This window comes from Nannobrachium achirus (assembly GCF_963921795.1).
Source record: "Nannobrachium achirus genome assembly, chromosome: 3".
Classification (NCBI taxonomy): domain Eukaryota; kingdom Metazoa; phylum Chordata; class Actinopteri; order Myctophiformes; family Myctophidae; genus Nannobrachium; species Nannobrachium achirus.
In genome coordinates this window covers 17131360-17156047 of record NC_137812.1, presented here as the reverse complement: position 1 = coordinate 17156047, position 24688 = coordinate 17131360, and the positions used below count along the sequence as shown (strand labels likewise).

The window sequence follows — 24688 nt, the reverse complement described above, 5'->3', positions numbered from 1 at the left end:
TGCCATCCACAGTTGGTGTGGGGAAGAGTCACATGAATTGTTTTAATTTTAACTTTAACTTGTTCTAAATAAATGAAACCAATACTATAATTAAGTTATGGAGAACCTCAGTTCCTACTTAAATGCTGCATGCATCTACAGTAGGTCTTTCAGCCCAAAACAAACTCATTAGGCTTTTGCATAACCTTGAATATTATTTGTAGATCTAGCTTGTAGATCTGTTCTCCCCCAGAATATGGAGGTTAAAGGCTTCAAGTGGTTTCACGGTAGGCTACTGACCATGAAACTGAACATGAGGCATACTGACAATGAAACTGACCATCCTTCCCTTTAATTTCCTGCATGGTATGGTCTTCTTGCACAATATACAAAATGTCTCATTGAATGGTGGTTACACCATCGCAACAATACATTCTCCCTGACATGAAATTGAGAACCAGTCCACTGACCTGAGGCTATTTGACACTAGTAGGTAGGAAAGCTGGTAATATTCATCAGGACAACTCTGAGATTCTTTGAGAGTTCCTGCTTCCCTATGTAGGCTGTCCAGAGGTAGTAAAAAATATATTGTCACCCATTTATCCAAGAGACTATACCAAAGCTTTAAATTATAACCAGAGGTTGTAGAATGGGCTCAAATGAAAAACAAAACCACCAACGTGGAATATGCTTTTGTATACTATTGTTAACATGTTTATTTTTAATGGATTGTGGCAAGATGCTCCATTAAAGGACATTAAAGACATGGCAAAGCAATGGCAAGGTAATAAAATAAACTTTATTTCTGCTCATTTCCTCTTAATTCTGTAGAACAGGGGTCTTCAACGTGTTTCGGTCCGAGGACCCCTTAGGTGAGAGAGAGATGAAGCATATTGTATAAAATTGTGATGCAGATTAAACTTTTTCATAGATGGCTTCATGACAGCACCATCATCAGTTGGATGTTGGATTCATGTTAACCCATTTAGAGTATCATTATTTTATGCTTTAACTATTGAAAAATAGCAGATATACAAGCTCACAGCGCGGCACCGAGTGCCGCGAGCTTGTAGATCTGCTATTTTTGAAAAGTCGTGAACATTAGAATTTTGACCCGATTCTATAAGTGTCTTTTGAATCCTTCTAATTCTAGGCCTAAATGGGTTCTTTAACCATTTAAACCCTAAAAAAAAAATCTGTAAACTTGACTTGTGGCTCCGTACTTGGTCTGCTCTTTTTCACCCTCTATCAGACAAGCTCACAACCCCTCGTGCTGCGAGGCGTTGTAAATTTGTAGATCTGCTATTTTTTGGCTAAAGCTCTCCTAAGATCAGGGATGATAGGGTTCAAGTGGTTAACGTAAAAACAATCCCATCACACACACAGATTTGGCAGACCCCCTGTAGTAACCATGAGAACCCTATAGGGGTCCGGGACCCCTTGTTGAAGACCCCTGCCAGATATTTCGACCTGCATGACATTCAAATTACAGCCAAAGAAAAAGAAAAAGGGACAATGTAGCAAAAAAACAACAGTGAGTAGACAATTGACAGGTGACAACAACTTGTGTCTTGACTGTCATACAGGTTCACATACTGTAATGTTCATCTAGAGGTTGTCTTCCTGCTCTTAAGGTATTTCTGTAAAACAAAAAAGAAAAACAAGAATCAAGCAGGGCAACCAAAATAGACCAAACTCCTTCACTAGCTGCAATTTCTATGTTCATAAAAGTTCCCGCAATTTCCAGCAGAGGGCAAACCAGTGGTCTGACATGTTTAGACCATCATCAACTATGACTCATGATATGCCTGCTGTTCCTGCCGACCGTTCCAAAGCATAATTCGGTAGTTTGTTTGCCGAGAAGTCATTGGATTCTTAATCAAGTTGCAGATTCAGAACGGGTACACATTATAGTGTATTATTATTTTATGCTTTAACTATGATTTTTCATGTATATCTGCTATTTTTGAAAAATCATGAAAATTAGAATTTGGACCTGATTCTATAAGTGTCTTTTGAACCCTTCTAAGTTTTTTTTGTTGAAAAACCTATGTTTCTATGTCAGCAATCTGGCCAGCCATTGGCATAGAAAAGGTCCTTTTCACTTAACTGGAGCTCAGTTAGTCTGTTCTTTGAGAGACTACTGTCAGTGGTTCTCAAACCTTTTCATGTGAAGCATCCCCAAAATTATATGTATTTGGCCACGGACCCCCATCTCAAAATAGCAAGCAAAATTTGAGTTACAAATGTTCGCTTTAAAAATACATATGTTCAAAGATTTGCACACATTTTCACAACTTTTTCAAAAATAGCAGATCTACAAGCTCGCAGCGCGGCACCGCTGCGAGCTTGTATATCTGCTATTTCTCAATAGTTAAGGCATTCAATAATTCTAGGCCTAAATGGGTTAAAACACAGCAATACATGGTCATCTTGTTTCACGTGAAGACCACAACGAGAAAGACATGCAATGCATGGTCATGTTGTTTGACGCGCGTCCAGCTGTACCTGCCAGTTGTCATGGTGCTGCTGGCCCCTGCAGTGCTTCAGCTCAGATTCCCGGCCTCCGGTGAAGAAGCGGTTGCACAGTTTACAGAAGAATCCCGTTTTGGGAACCAGGAACTCCATGCCTGCAGGGACCACACGAATTTAACACGGAACTGAGAAAATCAACCTTTTTAATCGATTATGTGAAATGAAATTATAGCAGCTATAAGCTCATCCGGGGGCCGGGGTTCCACCAGGGGTCCAAATGAACCCTTACGGATCCAACTCTTGAGAGTGTACCTTTGGGACCCCAATCTACACTGTCAAATCTGCAGTGTTCATTTCAACCAACTCAATGGACTCAATAGATGATTCAATTTGAAATGGTCCCGTAATGGTTCCGTTGGTACACTCTCAGAATGTCCCGTAGCGGTCCATTTGGACCTCTGGCGGTCCCCGGACCAGACGTTGTGAACCAGTGTTATAGCTGATGGCTATCATTCTCAACCAGTGGTCCGGGGACCACCAGAGGTGGGGAACGGAATCCCCTCATGGACCAGTGTTCCTTGAGGGGGTTCCAAGTGGTCCCCAGCTAAATGATGGAGTTGATAACCAAATCAAACCATTTGGTTTCATTTCATGCTCTCAAGAGTTAAACTATTGTTAAACATCTGCATTACTTAATTTACAAGACGTCTACACAATTAATGTTATTTTTATCAACACTGTTCTCTCCTATGGCACCACATCAATACAGCATGGAATTGTGGACAAAACTTTATCTATCGACAACAAGTTCTGGGTCTGAGAGCCTAAATCTCATCAAATGGTGGTCCCTCTGTATCTAAAGGACAACTTTGGTTTTTTACAACAAGAGTTCATATTTTAGATTGTAATTAGAGAAAAGAAAAAGTGAGTGTGTCTATTGTTTTATCGCGTTTACCATGCATAAATGTGGGGCATGAGTACGAATGGGGGCATGCGTACAAGCTAAATATGTCTTTACTGCTGCTATTTACAGTAACACTTCTAGCCCCCATAAGTCACATCCAACCATGAAAGGTTGTGTTGTGTCTTGGGAATGGGCTTATTCTGTGTAAAATTACATATTTAGCCACTTGTACGCATGCCCCCAACCACTGAAATAAGAATCTCTAAAACAATAGAAAGAAGTAAATGAAATCAATTTAACACTCATCTTTTATATTCTTTAATTACAATCTAAAATATGAACCCTTGTTGTAAAAAACTAAAGTTGTCCTTTAAATGCCGAATACATAATGGACCTTGATATGAAAAGGGTTGAAATCACTGGATGATGGCATGGACAGGATTTCACCAACAGCACTGTTAAGAGTCAAAGGGACAGAATCTCACCAACAGCACTGTTAGAGTCCAAGGGAGTAGGAGGAGGAGGGTCTTGTGTCTTCGGTTTCTTCTGCAGAGGTTCTTGCTCCTTCTCTTCAGGCATCGGGCGCTTCGCTGAAACAAAAAGAAAGTTGGGAGTGCCATGGGTTAAATAAAACCCAATATTATTGCTAATTTAGCCGGTCTGGGCCTACTTCTTCTCAGCAGACCCTCACCACGACTCTGCGTTGTGTTGTGCTTTGATGAACAGCAAGCAACTTAAAAAAAAACTGCCTGGGGATAAAATAAAATAAAAGTAGATGTTACAATTACCCAAGAAGTGTTTTTCAAAGGGAAATACCACTTAACTTTTGAATTTTCCTATTTGTATTTAATAGTTTAACCTATCATGTGTATAAACATGTTTTAAGGAAGTGTTGGGTCAATCCTTTTTTCTCTTCATATGTGCTATATAAATGGTGAGTTGATCGTTCATCCTACCAGAGACAGAGGCAGCCGTCTTCTCTTTGTCCTCCTCATGCTCAATCTGCTCTACTTTCTCTGTCTCCTCCACCTCAGCCTGGCTGTGTCTGTCTGGACCTTGGTTCTCCTGATCTCCTCCTGCTGTAGGCGTCACACTGTCGGCGTCACACTCAGGGGTGGTAGCACCCTTTGGTGAGCCGGGGGTCGTAGCTGGAGCAGACGCAGGGAGGGACTCATCTGCCAGGGTGGAGTCCATATTGGCTGCAGTTAAAATACATCAAAATGCTTTAGGTCTTTTCAATAGATTTTGTCTTTCTGTATTAAACTACAGTCAACATGTCCCATCAAATTAAAGCAGGTTATAGATGTGCTGGAACAGAGGGGGCGGTGCTACCTGCTACAGGCTGAGGCACAGGTGTGTCCAGCTGGTCAGAGGAGCACATGGCCTGGGGGACAGGAGAGTGTGGGCGCTCAGCTGTGACCACCGGGTCCAACCTTTGTGAATGGCTTTCAGACTTCTCTGGAGCAGCTGTTGCCAGGATGACAGGCCCAGGTGAGGCCTAAAAGGTTGAGAGCAAAGTACAGGGTCCAAACGTTAAAACGGGGAAGAAAGAAGTGTCCACCTTGGCCTGCTACGACTATTTCCACTATTCTTTTAAATGTTTGAAAATATATGAAAAAAAAAAAAATCAACGCGGATAAGATTATGCCGACTATGCAAAAAGAAAATAAAGGCTATTATGTGACAGGCCTACCTGAGGTGTGTCTTCTGGAACAGGCGTGGCCTCAGCCTCCGACTCACGTCGGTCTTCTGTTTTCTTCGCCCCCACCACCGCTCCTGAGGTTTCCATGGAAATGACAGCGGGTGGAGGAGGAGAAGCGTCTCCCGTCTCCTCTACCGTCGCTGTGGCGTCCGTGGCAACGGCAAGGTGAGGAGGAGGAGCGTTTCCCGTCTCCTCTACCGTCGATGTGGCGTCTGTGGCAACGGCACGGTGAGGAGGGGGAGGATTAGTGTCTCCCGCCTCCTCTACCGTCGCTGTGGCGTCCGTGGCAATGGCATGCTGAGGAGGAGAAGCGTTTCCCGTCTCCTCTACCGTCGCTGTGGCGTCTGTGGCAACGGCAAGGTGAGGAGGAGAAGCGTCTACCGTCGCTGTGGCGTCCGTGGCAACAGCATGGTGAGGAGGATTAGTGTCTCCCGCCTCCTCTGCCGTCGCTGTGGCAATGGCATGGTGAGGAGGAGCGTCTACCACCTCGTCCAGTGTCACAAAGTCTGTCATGTCAAACGGGAAGTCTTGGAACTGGTCGTCCTTTGACTCCACCTGAGGACGGTGATGACAATAGATGAGAACACGACAAGATACAGAATGGTGTGAAGTAGAAGCAGCTAATGTTGAAAATGCGAATGTTCAAAAAATGCTAATGTTATTGCTAATGCTAAAAATGCTAATGCTACACAATGCACACGTATACAATTTCTTAGAAATGTTCTTTTCTAGTTCATATTATATTGTCCTCTACCGTGTGCGTTAAGACGTCCCTTATCAGATACCTTGGGAAGTTCACGTTGAGCAGGCTTGCCCGAAGAAACCTCTTTCTTGGTCTCCTTTGCTCCAGAGTTCATTTTGTCCAGTTTATCCTTCCTGCTCCTCTCCTCTCCTTTGTTTCCTTGGTTCATCTTCTTCCACAGTGAAGCAACATGTCGACGTCCCGTAGAGTGGTACGGTTTATTGGTCCTAGTCATTTCCTCCTTACAGAGAGAACAGTAGAAGGTAGAAGGTAGTTCAGGTGATCCTCCTTGAACCTTTGTTATGTATTCGTCCTCGATGATGAAGATTTTGTCTCTCGTCTTCGCGAGGCGTGGCTTCTCTTTCCTGCTCAGGGCCTCAATGTGCTGTTGTCCTTTCACATGCATAGCTACGACTCGAGTGTCTCTACCGTTCAACGTTTTTTCACACAGTTTACAGAAGTAACGTAATGCCGTGCCATTGTAATAAACGTCCACAAGGTAGTCATACTTGTGGCCGTCTTTGTTGTCGTCAGGTGAATCCTAGGAACAGAAAACAAGAACACGTCAAGCTGAGCAATAGTTAAAACCAGAAAAGAAATTCCTACGAAATTGTAAGTGTGCCTGCTGCTTGCCAAGTGTGTGCATTGTGTAGCATTAGCATTTTTAGCATTATCAATAGCATTTGCATTTGTAGCATTAGCATTTGTTGCATTAGCGGTTAGGTCTGTGGGACCACCCACCTAGTTTGAGACCATTAACATGTTGGGAACTGGAGTTATAGCTGTTTAAAGCTCAGCCAATAGGGCGGGGATTAAGAGGGGGACAGGCCTAATAAGTCCCTATTGGCCGTGTAAGTACACACACCAAGTTTCGAGACGGTACCATATGCTGCAAACTGGAGTTATGGCTGTTTAAAGCCCAGCCAATAGGAAGACAGAGGGGGTGGGGCTTATCAATTACAGTTGGTCCCTATATTGGTCGTCTAAGTACACACACCAAGTTTCGAGACGGTACCATGCTGCAAACTGGAGTTATAGCTGGTTAAAGCTCAGCCAATAGGAAGACAGGGGCAGGGCATAAGTAGTAAGTCCCTATTGGCTGTTTAAGTCCAGATGCCGAGTTTCAAGGCGGTTCCATGCTATTGGCCGGAAAAAGTTCAAAGTCGAGTGAGCGTTTTAAAGTTTAAATCACATTACTAAGCAACAGTATGGCAGAGCGTTTTTAGCAAATTACGTCTCCATGGTAACGTGGATCGGTAACAGTGAATAATGTTGTTTGGGGGTGAACTGTCACTCAAAGTGCCTCTGGCCAATCACAGTGTGTCTTTTCCGGGACTTGCCTGAAAGTCGCATCATCCACTATCAGGCAACCCCGGCATGCACGCCATGCAGTAGTCAAAAGTACAATATTTATATTTGAAATGTAGCAGCGTTAAAGTCATCAGCTTGCAAGAAACTAAACTACAAAAACAAATGCTCCCAAAATGTACCACTTAAGAACACATTACACAAGTAAAAGTACTTAGTTACTGTCCACCAGCTCACATCTCCTACCTTATCTACCGTCACCGTGGTATCCATGGCAACGGCATGGGTGGGAGGATTACTGGGGAAGTCGGCTGCGTCTCCCACCTCGTCTACCGTCACAAAGTCCAGGAGATCCGGGAAGTCTTGGAGCTGAGGATGGAGATGAAATAGATTTGAGAACACAACAGGACAGAATACAACTTTTTTTTCCCCACACATTTTTACAGATGGATTTCCAAAACCTTTCCAGAATATTTAACCCAATTTCCAGGACTACATAACAATCATTCAGCGTAATAAAGCCCAAAGACAGGCAGTGTAGAAAAAAATAAACAAGCACTTTGAGCTTGTAGATCTATTCTTTTTGTCAAATACATTAGGCTGCAATCTCACAGCCTGTTACAAAAAAACTAATGTTATACGTGTTTTAGAAAATGTTTTTTTTTTATTAACAAAATCAACAACCAAAAACACAAGTGTTTCGTATGAAACACCTGTTTGTTAAGAATTGGAAGGAAGCACTCCATTCCTATGGGTGGCGCTAGTGCGCCTCACCGAACAACAGAATCACTCTTAAACTCCCGCAGGACAATTCCCTATTGGCCAAAGGGTTTGTCAATCAAATGACTGGTCATTCACACCGAACGTAAAAGGCTGGCGGGGGTCAGCATCTTGAATTTGAAGGTTTTCAGATACTGATTCAGCTAGGTCCAGAATGGGCCGCAGCCCCCCCTTCTTCTTTGGCACAAGAAAATAGGTGGGATAGAACCCGAGGTGGTTCTCGTTCCACGGGACTGCTCATATCGCGCCCTTGGGAAGAAGAGAAGAGCCTGAATTTCCTCCTGCAGCGTCACCGCCTGGTGGCCTGTCGCCCTGGTGAAAATAACTCTTGAGGTTAGCGGGGGCGTTTTGAAGAATTTAATTCTGTAGCCCTTTGCTATGGTGCGAAAGATCCAGGGGTTGGGATTGCACCGTTTCCACTGAGTTAGACAGTCTACCAGGGGTCTGTAGAGGGGAAATTCGGTCGACACCGCCCTCACGGGGCACGTGGTGACGCTTAGCAAGCGCTCCTGGGGAAGGCTCACTTCCGTCAAAACGGGCGGAGCCGGAGGAGAAAACAAGCTTACCCTGGGAGCCGGGGGAGAAAACAAGCGTACCCTGGGTACCAGCGGAGCCGGGGGAGAAAACGAGCGTGCCGGGGAGCCGGCCGGGCGGGACGCCCCAAGAGAAGAACAGAGCGCTCCAGAGGAGTGTCACGTGACCCGGGAGCTTCAGCACAGGGGAGCACAGAGAACCTGACTTTCTTAGTTTTGCCCGAGGAGGGCCTAAAGAAAACGTCTCCAAACCCTGCGGAAACGTACGTTTTAACCTTAGCTCTGCTGACAAAGTCCTGAGGGCGCTCATGTGTTTACCTTTAGCAGAGGATTGTGCAGAGAAGAACGGTGGGACAACCCTTAAGCATTCAGAGAGTGTGGAGGGGGAGTTGTAGGCTGCCCTCTCGTGGAGAACTGTGAGACTGCAGTTTTACACCGGTGGAAATTAATGCCTGAATAGGGAGTACACTGGAAACCTTTAGAGCAGCTGTGTTTGGACTGTGTGTTGGGGGTTTTAGCTGAGTGTGGACATTTGCCAGGAGAGGCTGAACACTTAAACCTTCTTTTGTCAACGTGGGTGCAAGAGGAAGAAGCACACAATTTTTGGGAACACACAATTTTACTGGCTTGGTGTGGGTACAGAACCGACAAAAAACAGGACTGTGATGTACATGATTTGAATAAACCAAATGTAGTGCAGAGTCCTTGTCCCCCCTCCCCAGAATGTCATTTACGTGACAGTTTGTTACACCCCTTCGTGGAGCGGAAGTGGGGGCGCTGGGGAGTCTGGAGGATCTTGTAGCCTCCCTCCATGATCTCCTTAGGTGAGCTGGGAAGCTTGAGGAGCTCTCTGGTGACCGGAGTGAGCCAGCGAAGGGCTTCCTGCTGCATCACAATGTCCATGGCTCGGCCCGTCCAGGCCACGGCATGGAAATTGAGATCGATGAGGTGTTCAAGGGTGGCGGTGAACTCGGAGGCGGCCTCGCTGGAGAGCTTACTAGCCACCTGACCGAGCTGAGCCTTGGCATAGGCGGCGAGGAGACCAGCTGCGTTGAGGTCTCTGACCGCGTGGCCCATGGACCTGTAGACGTCCCTGGAGCCTTTGGACATGGTCGCCTCGTACTTGTTCTCCAGTTTAGGCGAAGGCCTCAAGATGAAGGGGCTCTTCGTCGCCTTGGGGTTCTTGCGGAAGAACTTGGCCTGGAGGGTGCCCGCCAGGGCGTCACCGATCTTGGGGCAGGCTGGAATCCCTATGTCGGGGCCCCCCACGAACTCGGTGGGGAACTCGAGTTTCTCGGGGTCCCAGTGCTTTTCCCAGGTCTCGTGGAGAGCCTCACGCAGGCCAGGGATCTGAGGAAGCATGCCCATAACCTGGGGGGGAGGGGGTAAGCGTTTCTTCCCTAGCCGGTAGACCTGGACCTTCTCCGGCTGCTCAGCAAAGGCCAGAGGTAGACCCAGAGCTCGGTTAGCCCTCTCCAGGACGGTCCAGGCGTCTGGAAGGGGGGGAGGGGGCTGGGCGGAGGTCTCCGCGCCGATGGACTTCGGGATGGCACCGGAGGAAGCGGGGGCGGGTCCTGAGGATCTCTGGGAAGAGGCCTGAGAGGTGGTGAGGACCACTTCAGGGAAGAGGCCCCCTCCTTGGGAAGAGGGGGGGGGCACCTGCGCCACCGTGGAGACGGGGGAGGCAGGTGGGGGGATGGGCGGGTCCTGGGGGGTAGCGGGGCCTACCTGTAATCCCCGGAGCCCGTCATCGACCGTGGGGGAGATGGGCTCTGAGCAGGAACGAAGTGCTGACTGGAGATTCAAAAACAAACAATGCATAGATATTTTTTTCCAGGACCTTCCAGGAATGACCCTTGATCAATTCTGGCTGACAACATGTGTGTCTGTCTTCCATAGCTCAAATCACTCAAGGGCCCCTAAATTAAACGGTATCAAATGTATTTGACTGTGGACCCCCATCTGAAATATATTGTGAGCCAGGGACCCCATACAAGATTTGTGTTGTTACTTTACTAGAATTCCAAATTTTTACTCTATCAGAAATATTTCCTAGATTTGAAAATAGCAATCTGCAAGCTCACAACACAACGCATTAGTGATATGCTGTGAGCTTGTAGATCAGCTATTTTCGAGTCAAGCTCCTAGCCTCTCTTGTTGGTTTGGAAGTTCATTTCAAAGACAGCCTATTTTGTCAGTGCCAAATGGTGCTGGCAGTACTACTCTTAACTCATCGGGTGCCCACAAGGTGTCTACACGCCAATCTCTTTGATGTCTCTGGAGGCCCAGCCGCTGTGCCCACGACGCGTTTGACGCGTTTTACTGTACTGTAGTTACTGTACATTGCTACCGCAATGAAGGATCTACCACGGTGATCAAACACCAACCATATGGGAAAAACACTACATTTCCCAAAATGCAGCGTACACGTGACCAGCATGTGCCGTCTCCCCGCAGCCACTCACAAGCTTCTGTTCCTACTCTATCGTCCCTCTAGTATCCTAGTACGTATCATGACGAGTACTAGTATTTTCCCAGCGGAGTCTCGGCGGAGAAACGTAACATAGCGGATTCTTCTCCTATTCTAGATTTTTCAATCATCATGTTCAATGCGCGGTCCTTTCTACCTACCGTGACACAAACGCTGTGGCCCAGGTTTAGTAAAACGTGGTCCTGACTGAAAGAAAACATTATCGTAAAAAGAAACAGGATATCCTGGGATTACATTTACTCGGATCATGGATACTATTTTCCCAGTAACGCAGAGGTACGTAACATGGCGGATTCCTCTCCTTTTTCAATCACCATATTCAAAACGCGAACCTTTCTACCGCCCGTGACACACGCTGTGGCGTGTGTGTCACGTAAAAAGCTGTCCTGACTGAAAGATCGTGAAAATAAACTGTACATAGGCTACTTGGATTACATTTACTCAACGTATTACGGATACTTTTTCCACGACGTGAAGTTACGTAAATGACGTGTTGCCATGGAGACGGTGGGCCCCTGCGAGGGTAACCCTTGAATCACCGTGGGCACCCGATGTGTTAAACTACTAATTAAAAAGTCTTGAATAAAGTCATTGGTTTAAGAAAGCAGCTGTCTGTGCTAGTGTCACTGTACCTTTGTGCAAAATCAAAATATTGAAAATCTTTCCACAATGCACACAAAAAAGGCCAGTTTTCATTCCGGGCTCAAAAGAAAATCACTATGTTGGCTGCATATCGGTATATCAGTGATGGTCCCCTCTCGCAAATCGGTTATCGTATCGGACATAAAATAATCCCTATCGGTCGGACACTCATGCCTATTGATTCCCCTCCCACACACATTAGTGCAGGGGTCTTCAACAGGGGGTCCGGGACCCCTAGGGGGTCCTCAGAGTTACTACAGGGGGTCCTCCAAATCTTTGTGAGATAGAAACTTTTTTTTCTCCTTTTTCATATTAACCACTTTTCTTTCTCCTTTTTCATATTAACCACTTGAACCCTAACGTCCATATTCTGTGAACTTTAGCCAAAAATAGCAGATCTACAAGCTCACAACGCCTCGCAGCGCGAGGCGTTGTGAGCGTGTAGATCGGCTATTTTTGGCAAAGAGCTTTGGAGGGGAAAAAGTGCAGACTAAGTACAAAGTGAAAGGTCAAGTTTATTAAGTATTGACGGTTCAAGTGGTTAAATATCTGAAAACCCACATTAACATGAATCCAAAATATACTGATAATTGTACTGTCAAACGATGAAACTATATGGAATCTATGAAAACGTTGAAGACCCCTGCATAAGTGTGTTGTCACTGTAGTCCTGTATCCTACCTCTCCGTCACCAGCAGCAGAGCAGGACGGTCCAGAGTTCACCTTGTCCACTTTCTCTGGTGACGTGTGGACGGCTTTGCTCTCTGCCCGTCGTTTGGACACTTTTACGTTGTCAGTCTTCCTGGCTTCACGCTTGTCCTCCGTCCTGTTCTTAGGGCTGTCACGATTATGACATTTTACATGACGATTAATTGTCACTCAAATAATTGCGATTAACGATTTAATTGTGTTTTTGTCGTTGAATATTACATTTCTGTTTGGCTTGTAGGCTTTGAAGTTGCACATGGAAGATATGGCACATAACCTAAATATACAAATAAATTAAGGGCATGTTTAAAACATAGCGGAAATAGATCTACAAGCGATGCGTTGTGAGCTTGTAGATCTGCTATTTCCACTATTTTTTAAATGGTTGACCATATATAAACATTTTTCAACACGTAAACGATTATGACGATTATCACAAAATCATTGCGATTATGTCAAATAATTGCGATTAGACGATTATGTAATAATTGTGAAAGCCCTACCTGTTCTTTTCTTCTTTCATGTTGCCAGTCTTCCTGTCTTCACGCTTGTCCACCGTCCTGTTCTTTTCTTCTTTTACGTTGTCATTCTTAGTGGCTTCACGCTTGTCCTCTGTCGTGTTCTTTTTTTCTTTTACGTTGTCATTCTTAGTGGCTTCACGCTTGTCCTCCGTCGTGGTCTTTTTTTCTTTTACGTTGTCATTCTTAGTGGCTTCACGCTTGTCCTCCGTCGTGGTCTTTTTTTCTTTTACGTTGTCATTCTTAGTGGCTTCATGCTTGTCCGTCCTGTTCTTTTCTTCTTTTACGTTGTCATTCTTAGTGGCTTCATGCTTGTCCGTCCCGTTCTTTTCTTTTATGTTGTCAGTCTTAGTGGCTTCAAGCTTGTCCGTCCTGTTCTTTTTTTCTCTCACATTGTCAGTCTTAGTGGCTTCACGCTTGTCCTCCGTCGTGTTCTTTTTTTCTTTTACGTTGTCATTCTTAGTGGCTTCATGCTTGTCTGTCCTGTTCTTTTCTTCTTTTGCGTTGCTGGTCTTCCTGGCTTCACGCTTGTCGTCCGTCCTGTTATTTTCTTCTTCTTTCATGTTGTCAGTCTTGGTGGCTTCACGCTTGTCCCCGGTCCTGTTCTTTTCTTCTTTTACGTTGTCATTCTTAGTGGCTTCAAGCTTGTCCGTCCTGTTCTTTTCTTTCATGTTGTCATTCTTAGTGGCTTTAAGCTTGTCTGTCCTGTTCTTTTCTTTTACGATGTCATTCTTAGTGGCTTCAAGCTTGTCCTCCGTCCTGTTCTTTTCTTCTTTTACGTTGTCGGTCTTCCTGGCTTCACGCTTGTCGTCCGTGGAATTCTTTTCTTGTATTGCAGAAAGGTGTTTGCGTCCAGTTAAGTGTAGGTTCTTGCTCCTTAGGTCATTGATGTAACACTTACAGAGATGACAGTAGAAGCGCCGCGTGTTGACGTTCACGTTCAGGTTCTCTTCCACGTATGCGTCATTGTCCTGACATGGACGTGGGCGATTCCACTTTAAAAGGTGTCAAAAGCATAAGAAAGAAGAAGGCAAAAGTTATTTGTTTTCCCAAAGACACAGTCTCTGACATGAAAGACAGAATTCTGGATCTTGTCAACAGACACCAAACGGTGAAAACCCTGATTCTACATACTGGCACACAGAAGAAAAACTGTCAGAAATCTTAAAGGAGAATTTCAGGGCTCTATTCAACACATTGAGCTCCCTGAACAGCGACATAGAGCTATGCATCATCGGCCCGCCTATGAGAGGCACAGACGAGAATTTCAGCAAACTGTTCTCTCTGAGCAAATGGCTTTTAGCTGCATGCACCGACAAAAAATTGCATTTCTTTGACCAGTTTTTTCTTCGACAGAAGACACCTCTTCACTGATGCACGGCAACTAAAAAAGCTAGGTGTGAAGCTATTCATGCAGAATATTTTGTGATGAACAACTCTTATCTGCTACCCACGAAGAATCCATAACAAGAGATGGTGTTATGGTTACTGTTGAAAACGCCTGAGATTGAACCCGCCGTGCCCCAGAAATCTGTGGCCTGGGTGCTTTCGCCCCCACCCATCCCTCCACGACCACAACGACAGAAGACTCCCAGCTGGACAATACGTTCAGCCACTGATGTCAGCTGGGTCCGATATTATACCCAGCAACTAACGTATCTGGACCTGATGCTCCTATAGGCGCTTTTATTAAGCAGGCTCACAACATTTCTACAGTAATTTCAAATAGAGTGTCCAGGACAAGCAGTGGCTCTGCTAATTTAGCTAATTTAACTTACATAAGGGGCTATAGTACAGTAGAATGTCATAAAATAAACCTGGCACTTTTTAACATCAGGTCACTTTTAAACAAGCCCACCTCTGTAAATGATATAATCTGTGAAGAGAAATTTGATATAATTTTTTTAACGGAGACATGGCTGGGCACAGATGGAGCTGTTGCACTTGGCATCGCGTGTCCACCAAACTATCATTTTATTCAATCAGTGCGCGAAGGAAAAAGAGGCGGAGGCTTGGCATACATTTTCTCTGACATTTTTAAATTCAAGTCCCTGTCTTTTGGAAGTTTTTCATCCTTTGAATATAAGCTAACTTATTTGAGAGTCAATCCTCTGTTCTAATGATTACGATATATTGCCCACCAAAATGTAGCAAAGCCTTATTTCTTACAGAAATATCAGAACTTCTATCGATCTGTTCCACGGACTATGAGAGAACCCTTATTGCTGGCGATACTAATCTACATGTGGACATTGTTACAGATCTTACGGCTATGAGTTTTGTACAATTATTGCATTCCCTTGATTTTGTTCAGCATGTTACCGGGCCAACCCACAATCAAGACCACTTACCTATCGGACCACTATTTACTGTGTTTTAATATGACTGTCTCTGATTTAGAAAAAAATAATATACTATAAAAAGGAGATTTTTCGGATCTTCTTCAGCAGAAGAGTTTGCTTGCCATTTTGCATGTTCACCCCCTCTTCCTGATATTCCCTCAGTAAATGATATGGACACCTAAGACAGGCAGCCTCTGTGGATAGCTTTAAAGCACAGCTCAAGACCTATTTTTTTACTCTTGCTTTTAGCTGAATGTTTAAATCCCTGTGCTGGTAATTGACGTCCACACAGTTCTGAAATTGTTCTTCAATGTTTTATGTTTTTATTTCTCTGCTTTATTGTAATCATTTTAATTATTTATTTTTATTCTGTATTTTTTATTTTATTTTTACTTTTTCTCTGTTAAGCACTTGTGCTTCATTTTCTGCTCTGTAAAGCACTTTGAGCTGCATTTCATGTCATGAAAGGTGCTATACAAATAAAGTTTTATTATTATTATTATTATTATTGTTGTCAGGTGATTCCTAGGAACAGAAAACAATGAAACGTCAAGCAGGACAGCACTACAAATGAAGCCCAATAGTCGGGAGCAGCTGACCAGTTTAAATAAGTCTGAAACACTTTTTGCAGGATAGAATCATGCATCTGGGGGCGGCAGTGGCTCAGGGTTAGAGAAACCGTCATTAGAACACAGAGGGTTCTTGGGAACCCAGAGTTAGTGTCCACCCAATCTGGCTAGCCATCGTGTATCAATGTGTGTGTGAATGGGTGAATGTAATGCATAATCTATGTAAAGCGCCTTGGGTAAATAGAAATACGCTATATAAATGCACCACTTACCATTCATCTTATTTTTAGCAAGTAGGCGAAGGTCGCAGTTTAGTGAAACAGCACTGACTCCGTCTGGACGTGTACACTTTTTTTACGGTCTATGGGTTTGCCGCTCTGACATCACGCTCTGGCTTCACTGTGATGTCACACTAAAAGAATCCTTTTATGCCCATATATGGAGTTCCCTGATGTCATCAATATTATCTAACATGACTTTATTAAGCCCATATCTAACATGACTTTATATGGGAATTTTATTAGTATATGACAAGGCAAGGTAGCCAACTGACTGGCTGTCATCTAAATAATAAAATTATCTGTATGCAGCAGTTTGTAAATAACAAGTGGTGACCATCGGCAATCAACCAAGCCTCTGCTGATTTAAGTTAATTGGCTCTTAAAGTGGGGTCTAGGGGGTTCCCCGGGGGTCCGTGAGGAGGTTCCAGGGGCTCCCCAGGCTAAATGATCGATAGTTAGGAACCAAATGGACCATTGCAGGTCTACCTCAGAGTGTACTTGTTCGTACATGTGTAAACTCTCACAGTGATGGGGCCAAACTGAAGTTACCTTGAATGCAGGCCAGGGAGGCAGGCAGCAAGGCCCCCACACCTGGCTTTGAAGCGTGGGGTCTGAACCCATGGTGAAGTACAGGGGATTGCTCTGGATCAAACACGGAAGCCTGTGGTAGTGATTCATTATTTGTCTTGGAGATACCGCATCACAGATGATCTGGAATGAGGGAGAGATTGATTTTGTCAATAATAGGCGGGGTCTCTTTTTGCGAAACCCGATGCTCGCCCGGCTCTACTAATTATCATACGTCTTGGGACTGGCCCGAAAACGTCAGGTCGTGTTGGGCAGAGTTTGAGAACTGGAGTTATGGGAGGGTGCTAAAAGTAATGTTTGAGAACCACAGATTTAGCTTTTAGGCATTTTTGATTTGACAGCTTAGTACCGGTGGTTGGGAACCCCTGCTGTACCTGACTGTCAGGTCCTGACATATACAACTTTCAGTACCGAAGCCTACTTATAGTCAGGGAAAACTAGCAGAATACCTGTCAAATCTGGTAATAAATTCCTTACCAAACAATTTCTTCACCAATGTGTTCGTAAAGGTGTCTAGTAACATATCTAACAAAGATTGAAATTCAACATCCCTAGCAAAATGTTTGACAGCAAGGGTAATTCTGTGTCTCAATCACTTACATGGACCCCATACACCTTGTGAAAAGTGATGACTCACTAAACCATCGTTTTTTTGCGTCTGATTTTGGCCCAATGAATGTTTTTCGTGCTAAACAAATGCTTGCAATGGATTCAGAATAATTAAAAACACCTAGTTAGACCCCTAACATGCTACTTAAAGCATATTTTTGGGAGTGATTTCTTTCCTTATAGTACAGTGAATGAGACCCAGAATTACCCTAGGTGTTCAACATTTTGCTAGGGATGTTGAATTTCAATCTTTGTTAGATATGTTACAAGACACCTTTACGAACACATTGGTGAAGAAATTGTTTGGTAAGGAATTTATTCCCAGGGTTTTATTAAAATTCCCTGATTATTATAGGGGAAGGGCACATAGGCTAATCAAATAAGAAATAAATAACACAAACAACATGGATATTTCCGTTTCGCTCGAGTAACATCTGGACCTCTGGTCGCAGTTTAGCCATAAATTATAACTACCAGGAGAGGATGCTAATATGCGGAGGTTATTTTCTCTCCTGGAGTTATAACGGAGAGTCATATGGTTGTCGCTGGATGAGCCCCAACGTTCATACTACGCTCAAAACATGTACAAATCAATAAGTTGCTCACCGAGTCGTCGAAACAGCTTTATATCTACCGGACGGCACACTCATTGGCATGTGTTAGTCCATATGTTTCATAAAAATACATGTTTACTAAAACTTCTCCGAGTCTCATCGCTTTCCTTGTTTTTGAACTGCTTGGGTAAAAATGGCCGACCATATCACGTGACGTTGATCGCCGTTGCGATTCGCTCATACTAGGACATGACGTTTTTGTATGCGGAAGTATTCCAACGTTCTGTAGTTCTGAAGCGTTCTGAAGGCGACGAGGAGACGTGAGTCTCGGAGAAGTTTTAGTAAACATTAATTTATTAGAAACATATGGACTAACACATGCCAACGAGTGTGCCGGCCGGTAGATATAAAGCTGTTTCGACGACTCGGTGAGCAACTTATTGATTTGTACATGTTTTGAGCGTAGGATGGACGTTGGGGCTCATCCAGCGACAACCATATGACTCTCCGTTATAACTCCAGGAGAGACATAACCTCTGCATATTAGCATCCTCTCCTGGTAGTTATAATTTATGGCTAGTCGCAGTTTAGTATGTGAAACTCTGACATCACTGTGATGTCAGGGGAACTACTCTAACAGAATGGGTTTGCCTCTCTGACATCACACTCCGGCTTCACTGTGATGTCACACTAACAGAATCCATTTTATGCCCATATATGGAGTTCCCTGATGTCATCAATATTAGGCCCATATCGAACAGGACTTCAAATGGGAATGCCCATATATGGAGGCCACATGGGCCACATACCACAACAGAATCCATATATGGCCAAGACAGCCCATATCTGTGTGGCTGGTTCAGACAAGGATCCCCATGTATGGGCATAAAAGGGATTGTATGTATAAGAAATAAATATAATTTGCTTGAGTCGTGGTGAATGTCTTGGGCATCCCTATTCTCTAACACAAGCAACCACAATGTGTCTCTCAACAGTGCTGATTTTGTTGACTAAAACTACTATGACGAAAAATGTTTGTCGACTGAATTTCTTTCACTGACGAAAACAAGATTAAAACGAAATAAAAACTAAGCTGTGATGACTAAAACTAAGTCTAAATATATTTCGTCAATTTCGTCAAAATAAAAACTAGACTAAAACGTTAGGGAGGGACTTGTGGAGAAGAGAGTCATTTTATGTTTGGTTGCTCTCAGGTGTTGCGTGCTGAAAATAGCAGATCTACAAGCTCACAACGCATGTGAGCTTGTATATCTGCTATTTTCAGCACACAACCAAGTGTAAAATCAGTCATTACGATGCCATCAAGGCCTGCCAAAATACATTTCAGTTGACTAAATCAACTGTAGATTTAAATCGCCTAAAATCTTATGATATTTAGTCGACTAAAATTAAACTAAAACATTTCAGGTGACTAAATTATGACTAAAACTAATAATAAATGACATTTTATTCAAAAGACTAAAACGACTAAAACAAAATCAAAACTTGCTGTCAAAAACAACACTGTGTCTCACCATGTTGTGGTTGAGAAGCAGGGTGTTGTGGATCCCCTTCGTTGTGGTTCCCCTTCGCTCGAGCAGCATCTGGACCTCTGAGGATGCTGTGGGCGTGTCAGGAACATTTCTGATCACCAACAGCTGTTTCCAGCATACCTTCTGCAAAACACGACAAATAACCACATCAATGAACACTTGCGTCCCTATGGTGGGCATGCCTTAATAGGTGAGCATTCACCGAGATGGCGGATTGTGTGGCACCTGTAGTAGGGGTGCCATAGTTAATCGAACTGATCCATTTAATAGACTACTTGTTTGGCAAGGATCATAGGGAATTATAATTCTCATAGTTGCCTGATAGTGTGATTACAAGTCACTACAAGTGGTCAATGGGTGTTTTAAATACATTGTGCTGTTCTTGCTATTATTGTTACGTTTTACTTATCTGCCATGTGATTGTTATTGTCTTCCCAAAAAGGAACAGATCTACAGTCCAAGCTGTCAATAACGACAATGTATACTAGATTTGGTAGCTTGTAGATCTGCTATTTTTTGTGTAAAAAAAGAAACCTGCTGAAATGTATGTATTTTATGGACTTGTGGGTCAACTTTAGTTGTTATCAATTGTACTTGTAACAAAGGCTCTCAATTGCTCTCACTTGAATCTCCATATATGGAGATAACGATGCATCTCACTACTGTAAGTCTGAACTCACAAGCCCCGTATTTGGGCATGGATGACCTATAACTCCATATATGGAGACGGCCCATATATGGAGACATGATGTCTCCATATATGGGTCTCAGACATCACACGGCTCCACAGTTGATGACGGGTTCTGATGTCATACCGTACACAAATGAGCCCCTATGTAAAGAGGGCATTCCCCACGAGGAGCATAGCACAAGCTCGACGCCGACACGACTCTTAGAGTCTATAATCACAAGCAGCTTTCAAGGAGAGACCCCATAGCCTTCCCTACGAGTCGGGATATCTGGCCTTACAACCCAGATATATCTGCCTTATAAAGGGATCCTCAGATCCATTATCCATTAGCATTAGGGTTGACATCTCGGTTAGGTTCTTATCGGACACCACTGCGGCGGGTCCTAATCCTGGACAACCAGTCCCTTTGAATAGTACTGTATTTAACAGTGCCATACAAATAAAGATGACAGTAAGTCTGCCATTAACACATTTACTGCCATTTAAATATGCCTTCTTTGGGATCTCCCCGCCATAAGTCTCCATAGACTTCCATGTAATTTATAGTGCACAGATCATGCACGCCCATGCACAGATCATGCACCATGTTTGTGCAGGCTGTTCACAGCTTTCAAACCAAAAAATCAAATTGGAAATCCGTTCAGGCATTCTTGAGAAAATAGCCATTATGTTTTACATGTTATGTAAGCAAAGATGGCTGCCCTGTATGAAAGATGGGGTTGTATGGGGTGGAACATGCAAAATCGCGACTGAAATCATGTTTACTAGATTTAATGGGGTCCAAAAATATTTTTTTAAGTAAAAGTCGATTAAAGTCGCTTGGCAGGGAAGTCCATAGTGAGATAGTTGATCTGAAAGTCGTTTGGCACTAAGTGAGTTAAGGTAGGAAAGCTCAGGAGGAAAGACAAGAATACTTACCGCTCTTCTAGGTGGATTCAGAAGATTGTACAGCGCCACCTGCAGGACAGATTATTTTCAGGGTTGGCATTCATAGGAGGACAGCACAACACAGAAATCAGGACTAACAATGAATAAGAATAGTTTCTGGCCCAAAATACTATCTAGAAATCTATATCTATATGTATATCTATATCTATAAAAAGAAAACAGACAAAAGGACAATGAAATAATTCTACTCTAAGAGACAGGGTTGCAGATCAGGGTAGAAGCGTACTGGTGTGTTGAGACTGATGGCCTGTTCTTCTAAGTTGATCATCTTCAGTTCAGAGTCATTGATTTTCATCGGCGTGATGATGTGGTTCTTCACCAACCTCTCAGCCATCTCCGCCTCTGGCATCAACAACAGCGCCTGACAGAAACACACCTAAAGGCATTTTCACTTTTTAAGTGCATAAATGATACCAAGGTACATAACAAATCAATTGAGCAATATCTAAACTCAACAATGATTATGGAATATAATAACATCAGTTACACAAAATCTCTTATATAGTACACAGCCTTGTGAGAACATTAGGGGTGGGCAATATAATCGATATGGCAACTACTCCAGTTTTAGCGTCGCTACACTGGCTCCCGGTTGTTTTTAGGATTTTGTCAATTTGGGGGTCCTTCACATGCAAAAGTTTGAGAACCACTGCCAAATTTTAATGTCACTCCACCATCAGTATTTAATTGAACATGTTTAAGACCACGTTTAAAACAATAACGCCCTGTGCCAATGTTGGACCCGTGTCTAAGGTTGCCTAGCCCAAGTAGCCTATACTGTATGATTAATGAAATGCTTGTGTCTATCCAATGAGACACGTCGGTCTGGGAGAGAGACACGGGGAGGCGGGGGTGGCGCGGGGCGATAGCCTCAACCTAGGCGGGATACACTCACAAGCATGTGTGACACCTTCACACCCACCTAGGGCTGTCACGATATGACATTTTACATGACGATTAATTGTCACTCAAATAATTGGCGATTAACGATTTAATTGTGTATTTGTCGTTGATAATTACATTTCTGTTTGGCTTTTAGGCTTTGAAGTTGCATATGGTAGATATGACACATAACCTAGTAAATATACAAATACATTACTGACATATTTGACAACTTACTACTTAAAAAATAACATTGATAGTGGAAATAGCCGATCTACAAGCTCACAACGCGTCGCGATGCGACGCGTTGTGAGCTTGTAGATCTGCTATTTCCACTATTTCTGACATTTTTCAACATTCAAGATTATGACGATTATGACAAAATAATTGCGATAATGTCAAATAATCACGATTAGATGATTATGTAATAATTATGACAGCCCTAGACCCACCTTTCCTAACTGCCTAGCCAGGATGATGTCAGTGGGAGTTGCAAATGGCTGGCACAGTTTGAGAACATCACTCTCAGTCCAGCCGCTCTCAGGAAGCCCAGAGATCAAAACCGTGGCTTTTGGAATGAAAGTTTTCTTTTCATCAAGTTCAGGCACGTTTCCTGTAGGAGAAAACACAGCGGTCCTGCTAATTTCTGTGAGACTTTTAAAAAAAAATTTTTTTAAAGGTTAACAGACTTAACACAGAGCGAAGGAGACAACCTGAGTGAGTGAGTAGATGAACAGGGCAGCAAGGGCATGTGGGCAGTGTCCCTAAATACTAGGCATACCATGATTCATTCAACTCACAATACGATTCGAATCACGATTCAAGGTTCACAATTTCACAATTTCTTTTAACACAAATGTATTTTCCACAGAAATGACCGAAAAATCTTTTTTATTATTATTTCTCTTTTTTTATTATTATTTCTCTTAAACCACCCCTCCAAGCTATTAATCTCATATGTACTACATTTTCATATCATTTATTTAACTACATTGCAAAAGTAGCATACTTTTCATGTAAAAGTACTTGATATCTTGTAAACGTGCTTTCTTATCATTTAGAATCAAGCTACTAGGTTTAAAAACTTTGGCTTTGATGCTATCTTAGAATAGATGTAGACCTATTTTGACAGTGCAGAAACATACCGGTAGGCTAATTGTCTTCCTTGATGTATATTAACAATGTGCCAACGAGCAACACTTCAGTCTGCAGTGTAATCTCTCTCCAAAAGCTATTGAATATGATGGAATATGATTAAGGATTACTGTGATTATGGTGAGTTCACATTTCATATCAGACACACCATAGTTCATCAGCCTGGGGGGGTTCAGATTGGGGGGGTTGATCACCACCAATGGGGGTCCAGGGACTACAGATGAAAATTAGCCCACGGCGGGCTAACTCTGGCTCATTTACATTGAAGTGAAAACTGACATGTCCATTAATGAGCACGGTCCCTGTCAAATAAACAGATCTTAACTCTTAACTCTTAGCCACCCCAAACAAATATTTGTTGGGAAAAAAATAAAATTTTTGTATTAAATCGATTCGAATCGTCCCGTTTGAATCGATTTAAATCGTATTTTTTATGAATCGTGGCATGCCTACTAAATACATACATGTGTTACAATTTTAACACATATCCTTTTAGTCACAAATGCGAGTGAAATGGTTAGTGTCGAGGTTTGTATGCATTGTGCTTCTACTGTAGTTAAGGAAGCTCTCAGATTGACCTACAGTATATTGAATGAATAATGAGGTGTGTTTTTATTCTCTCCATGGGTTGTGGCATCATCTTACCTGAATCCTCACCACCTATGGCAGACTTTTTCTGGGAAGATGCCCTGTGAAGACAGAAACACAATGCAGTTTTACTTGGAAGTAGTGTTAAAACACATACACAGCCATTTACAATATGCGTTTGCGCCTATACTGCCAGGAAAATTATTAATTTTTCAGAGTCACAGTAGATCTCCCTTATATGCATGACATTTTGGTAGGCTGTAGTCTATATAGTGTACACTAGATGTCGCCAGCGATTAAGGTCTCTGGCGATTGCTAGAAGGCCTCAAATTAGCAACCAGTCCATTCACTTAGCATTAGCGTTAGCATGGAACGGCCCGGGACCCGTGCACGCCATCCGCGCTCTTAAAAAAAAAAAAAAAGTATCGACTATGTGCCTTAGATGCCCAATTGACGCACAGAGCCTTCAAACCGGATCAAGATCCGACGTTTAGAACGTGAGATAGAGCCGAGTTGCTGTAATGGCTTCCAATGTAAAATATATGCTCGGGTACATGATTGACACGCTCGATTTCCGGTTTCCGGCGATGACGTCACTTCCATCGCAGAATCCTTGCTGAAGCTTATATGAAGCTAGAATGGTCATTTATAGCTCAAAAAATGTCAAAAAAATACCAAAATCATCAGAAAATGATCCCCAAGGCGACGTTTGGCGATCTGGCACGGTTTGGCGTCCCCAAAATGGCGATGAAAGGCGATTTGGCTAAGAATGAGTTAACTAATGTGTTAGAGAAGGGGGGAGTGAGAGGACAAGTACAGCAGGCTTGGGAAAGAAGGGAGAACACATCTAACTTACCCTTTACTGACTGCTGTTGAGTCACCTGCTTCTGGTTTCTAAAAAAATAAAAGAAAGTGCATTTATACCAAGACAATAAATCACACACTGTCAGTAGAGTATTCTAACCCTAGACTTTTAACCACTTAAACTCTATATGTTGTTGATCCCCAGGGGTCTGTAATCGGTCCCCAGCCGATCTACAAGCTCATAACACCCTACACTGTGAGCTTGTATATCTGCTATTTTCACTGAATATCCGACAAGTATGTCATTCCCAGGATAGAGAAGCTAGGGTTCATGTGGATTAG

The 24688-nt window shown here is 43.3% G+C and overlaps 1 protein-coding gene across 3 annotated transcripts in view; it reads right to left on the bottom strand.

Moving 5' to 3' along the window:
* Nucleotides 1-762: 762 nt before the first annotated feature.
* LOC308281461 (uncharacterized protein) overlaps nt 763-24688 on the bottom strand; it is a 36276-nt gene continuing 12350 nt past the window's right edge. For 2 of the 3 annotated variants that reach the window (XM_080721665.1, XM_080721664.1), the window contains 17 exons: nt 24399-24436; nt 23600-23643; nt 22252-22412; nt 21144-21293; nt 20888-20926; nt 19261-19401; nt 16524-16685; nt 12768-13777; nt 12238-12394; nt 7357-7479; nt 5846-6343; nt 5052-5615; nt 4691-4856; nt 4315-4557; nt 3844-3948; nt 2488-2609; nt 763-1619 (listed from right to left, as the gene is read on the bottom strand). In XM_080721665.1, the coding sequence (XP_080577791.1) occupies nt 1584-1619; nt 2488-2609; nt 3844-3948; nt 4315-4557; nt 4691-4856; nt 5052-5615; nt 5846-6343; nt 7357-7479; nt 12238-12394; nt 12768-13777; nt 16524-16685; nt 19261-19401; nt 20888-20926; nt 21144-21293; nt 22252-22412; nt 23600-23643; nt 24399-24436 (3759 nt within the window). In that variant the 3' untranslated portion in view covers nt 763-1583. The remainder of the gene's footprint in view (nt 1620-2487; nt 2610-3843; nt 3949-4314; nt 4558-4690; nt 4857-5051; nt 5616-5845; nt 6344-7356; nt 7480-12237; nt 12395-12767; nt 13778-16523; nt 16686-19260; nt 19402-20887; nt 20927-21143; nt 21294-22251; nt 22413-23599; nt 23644-24398; nt 24437-24688) is intronic. The other variant, XM_080721666.1, reaches the window with a different exon arrangement.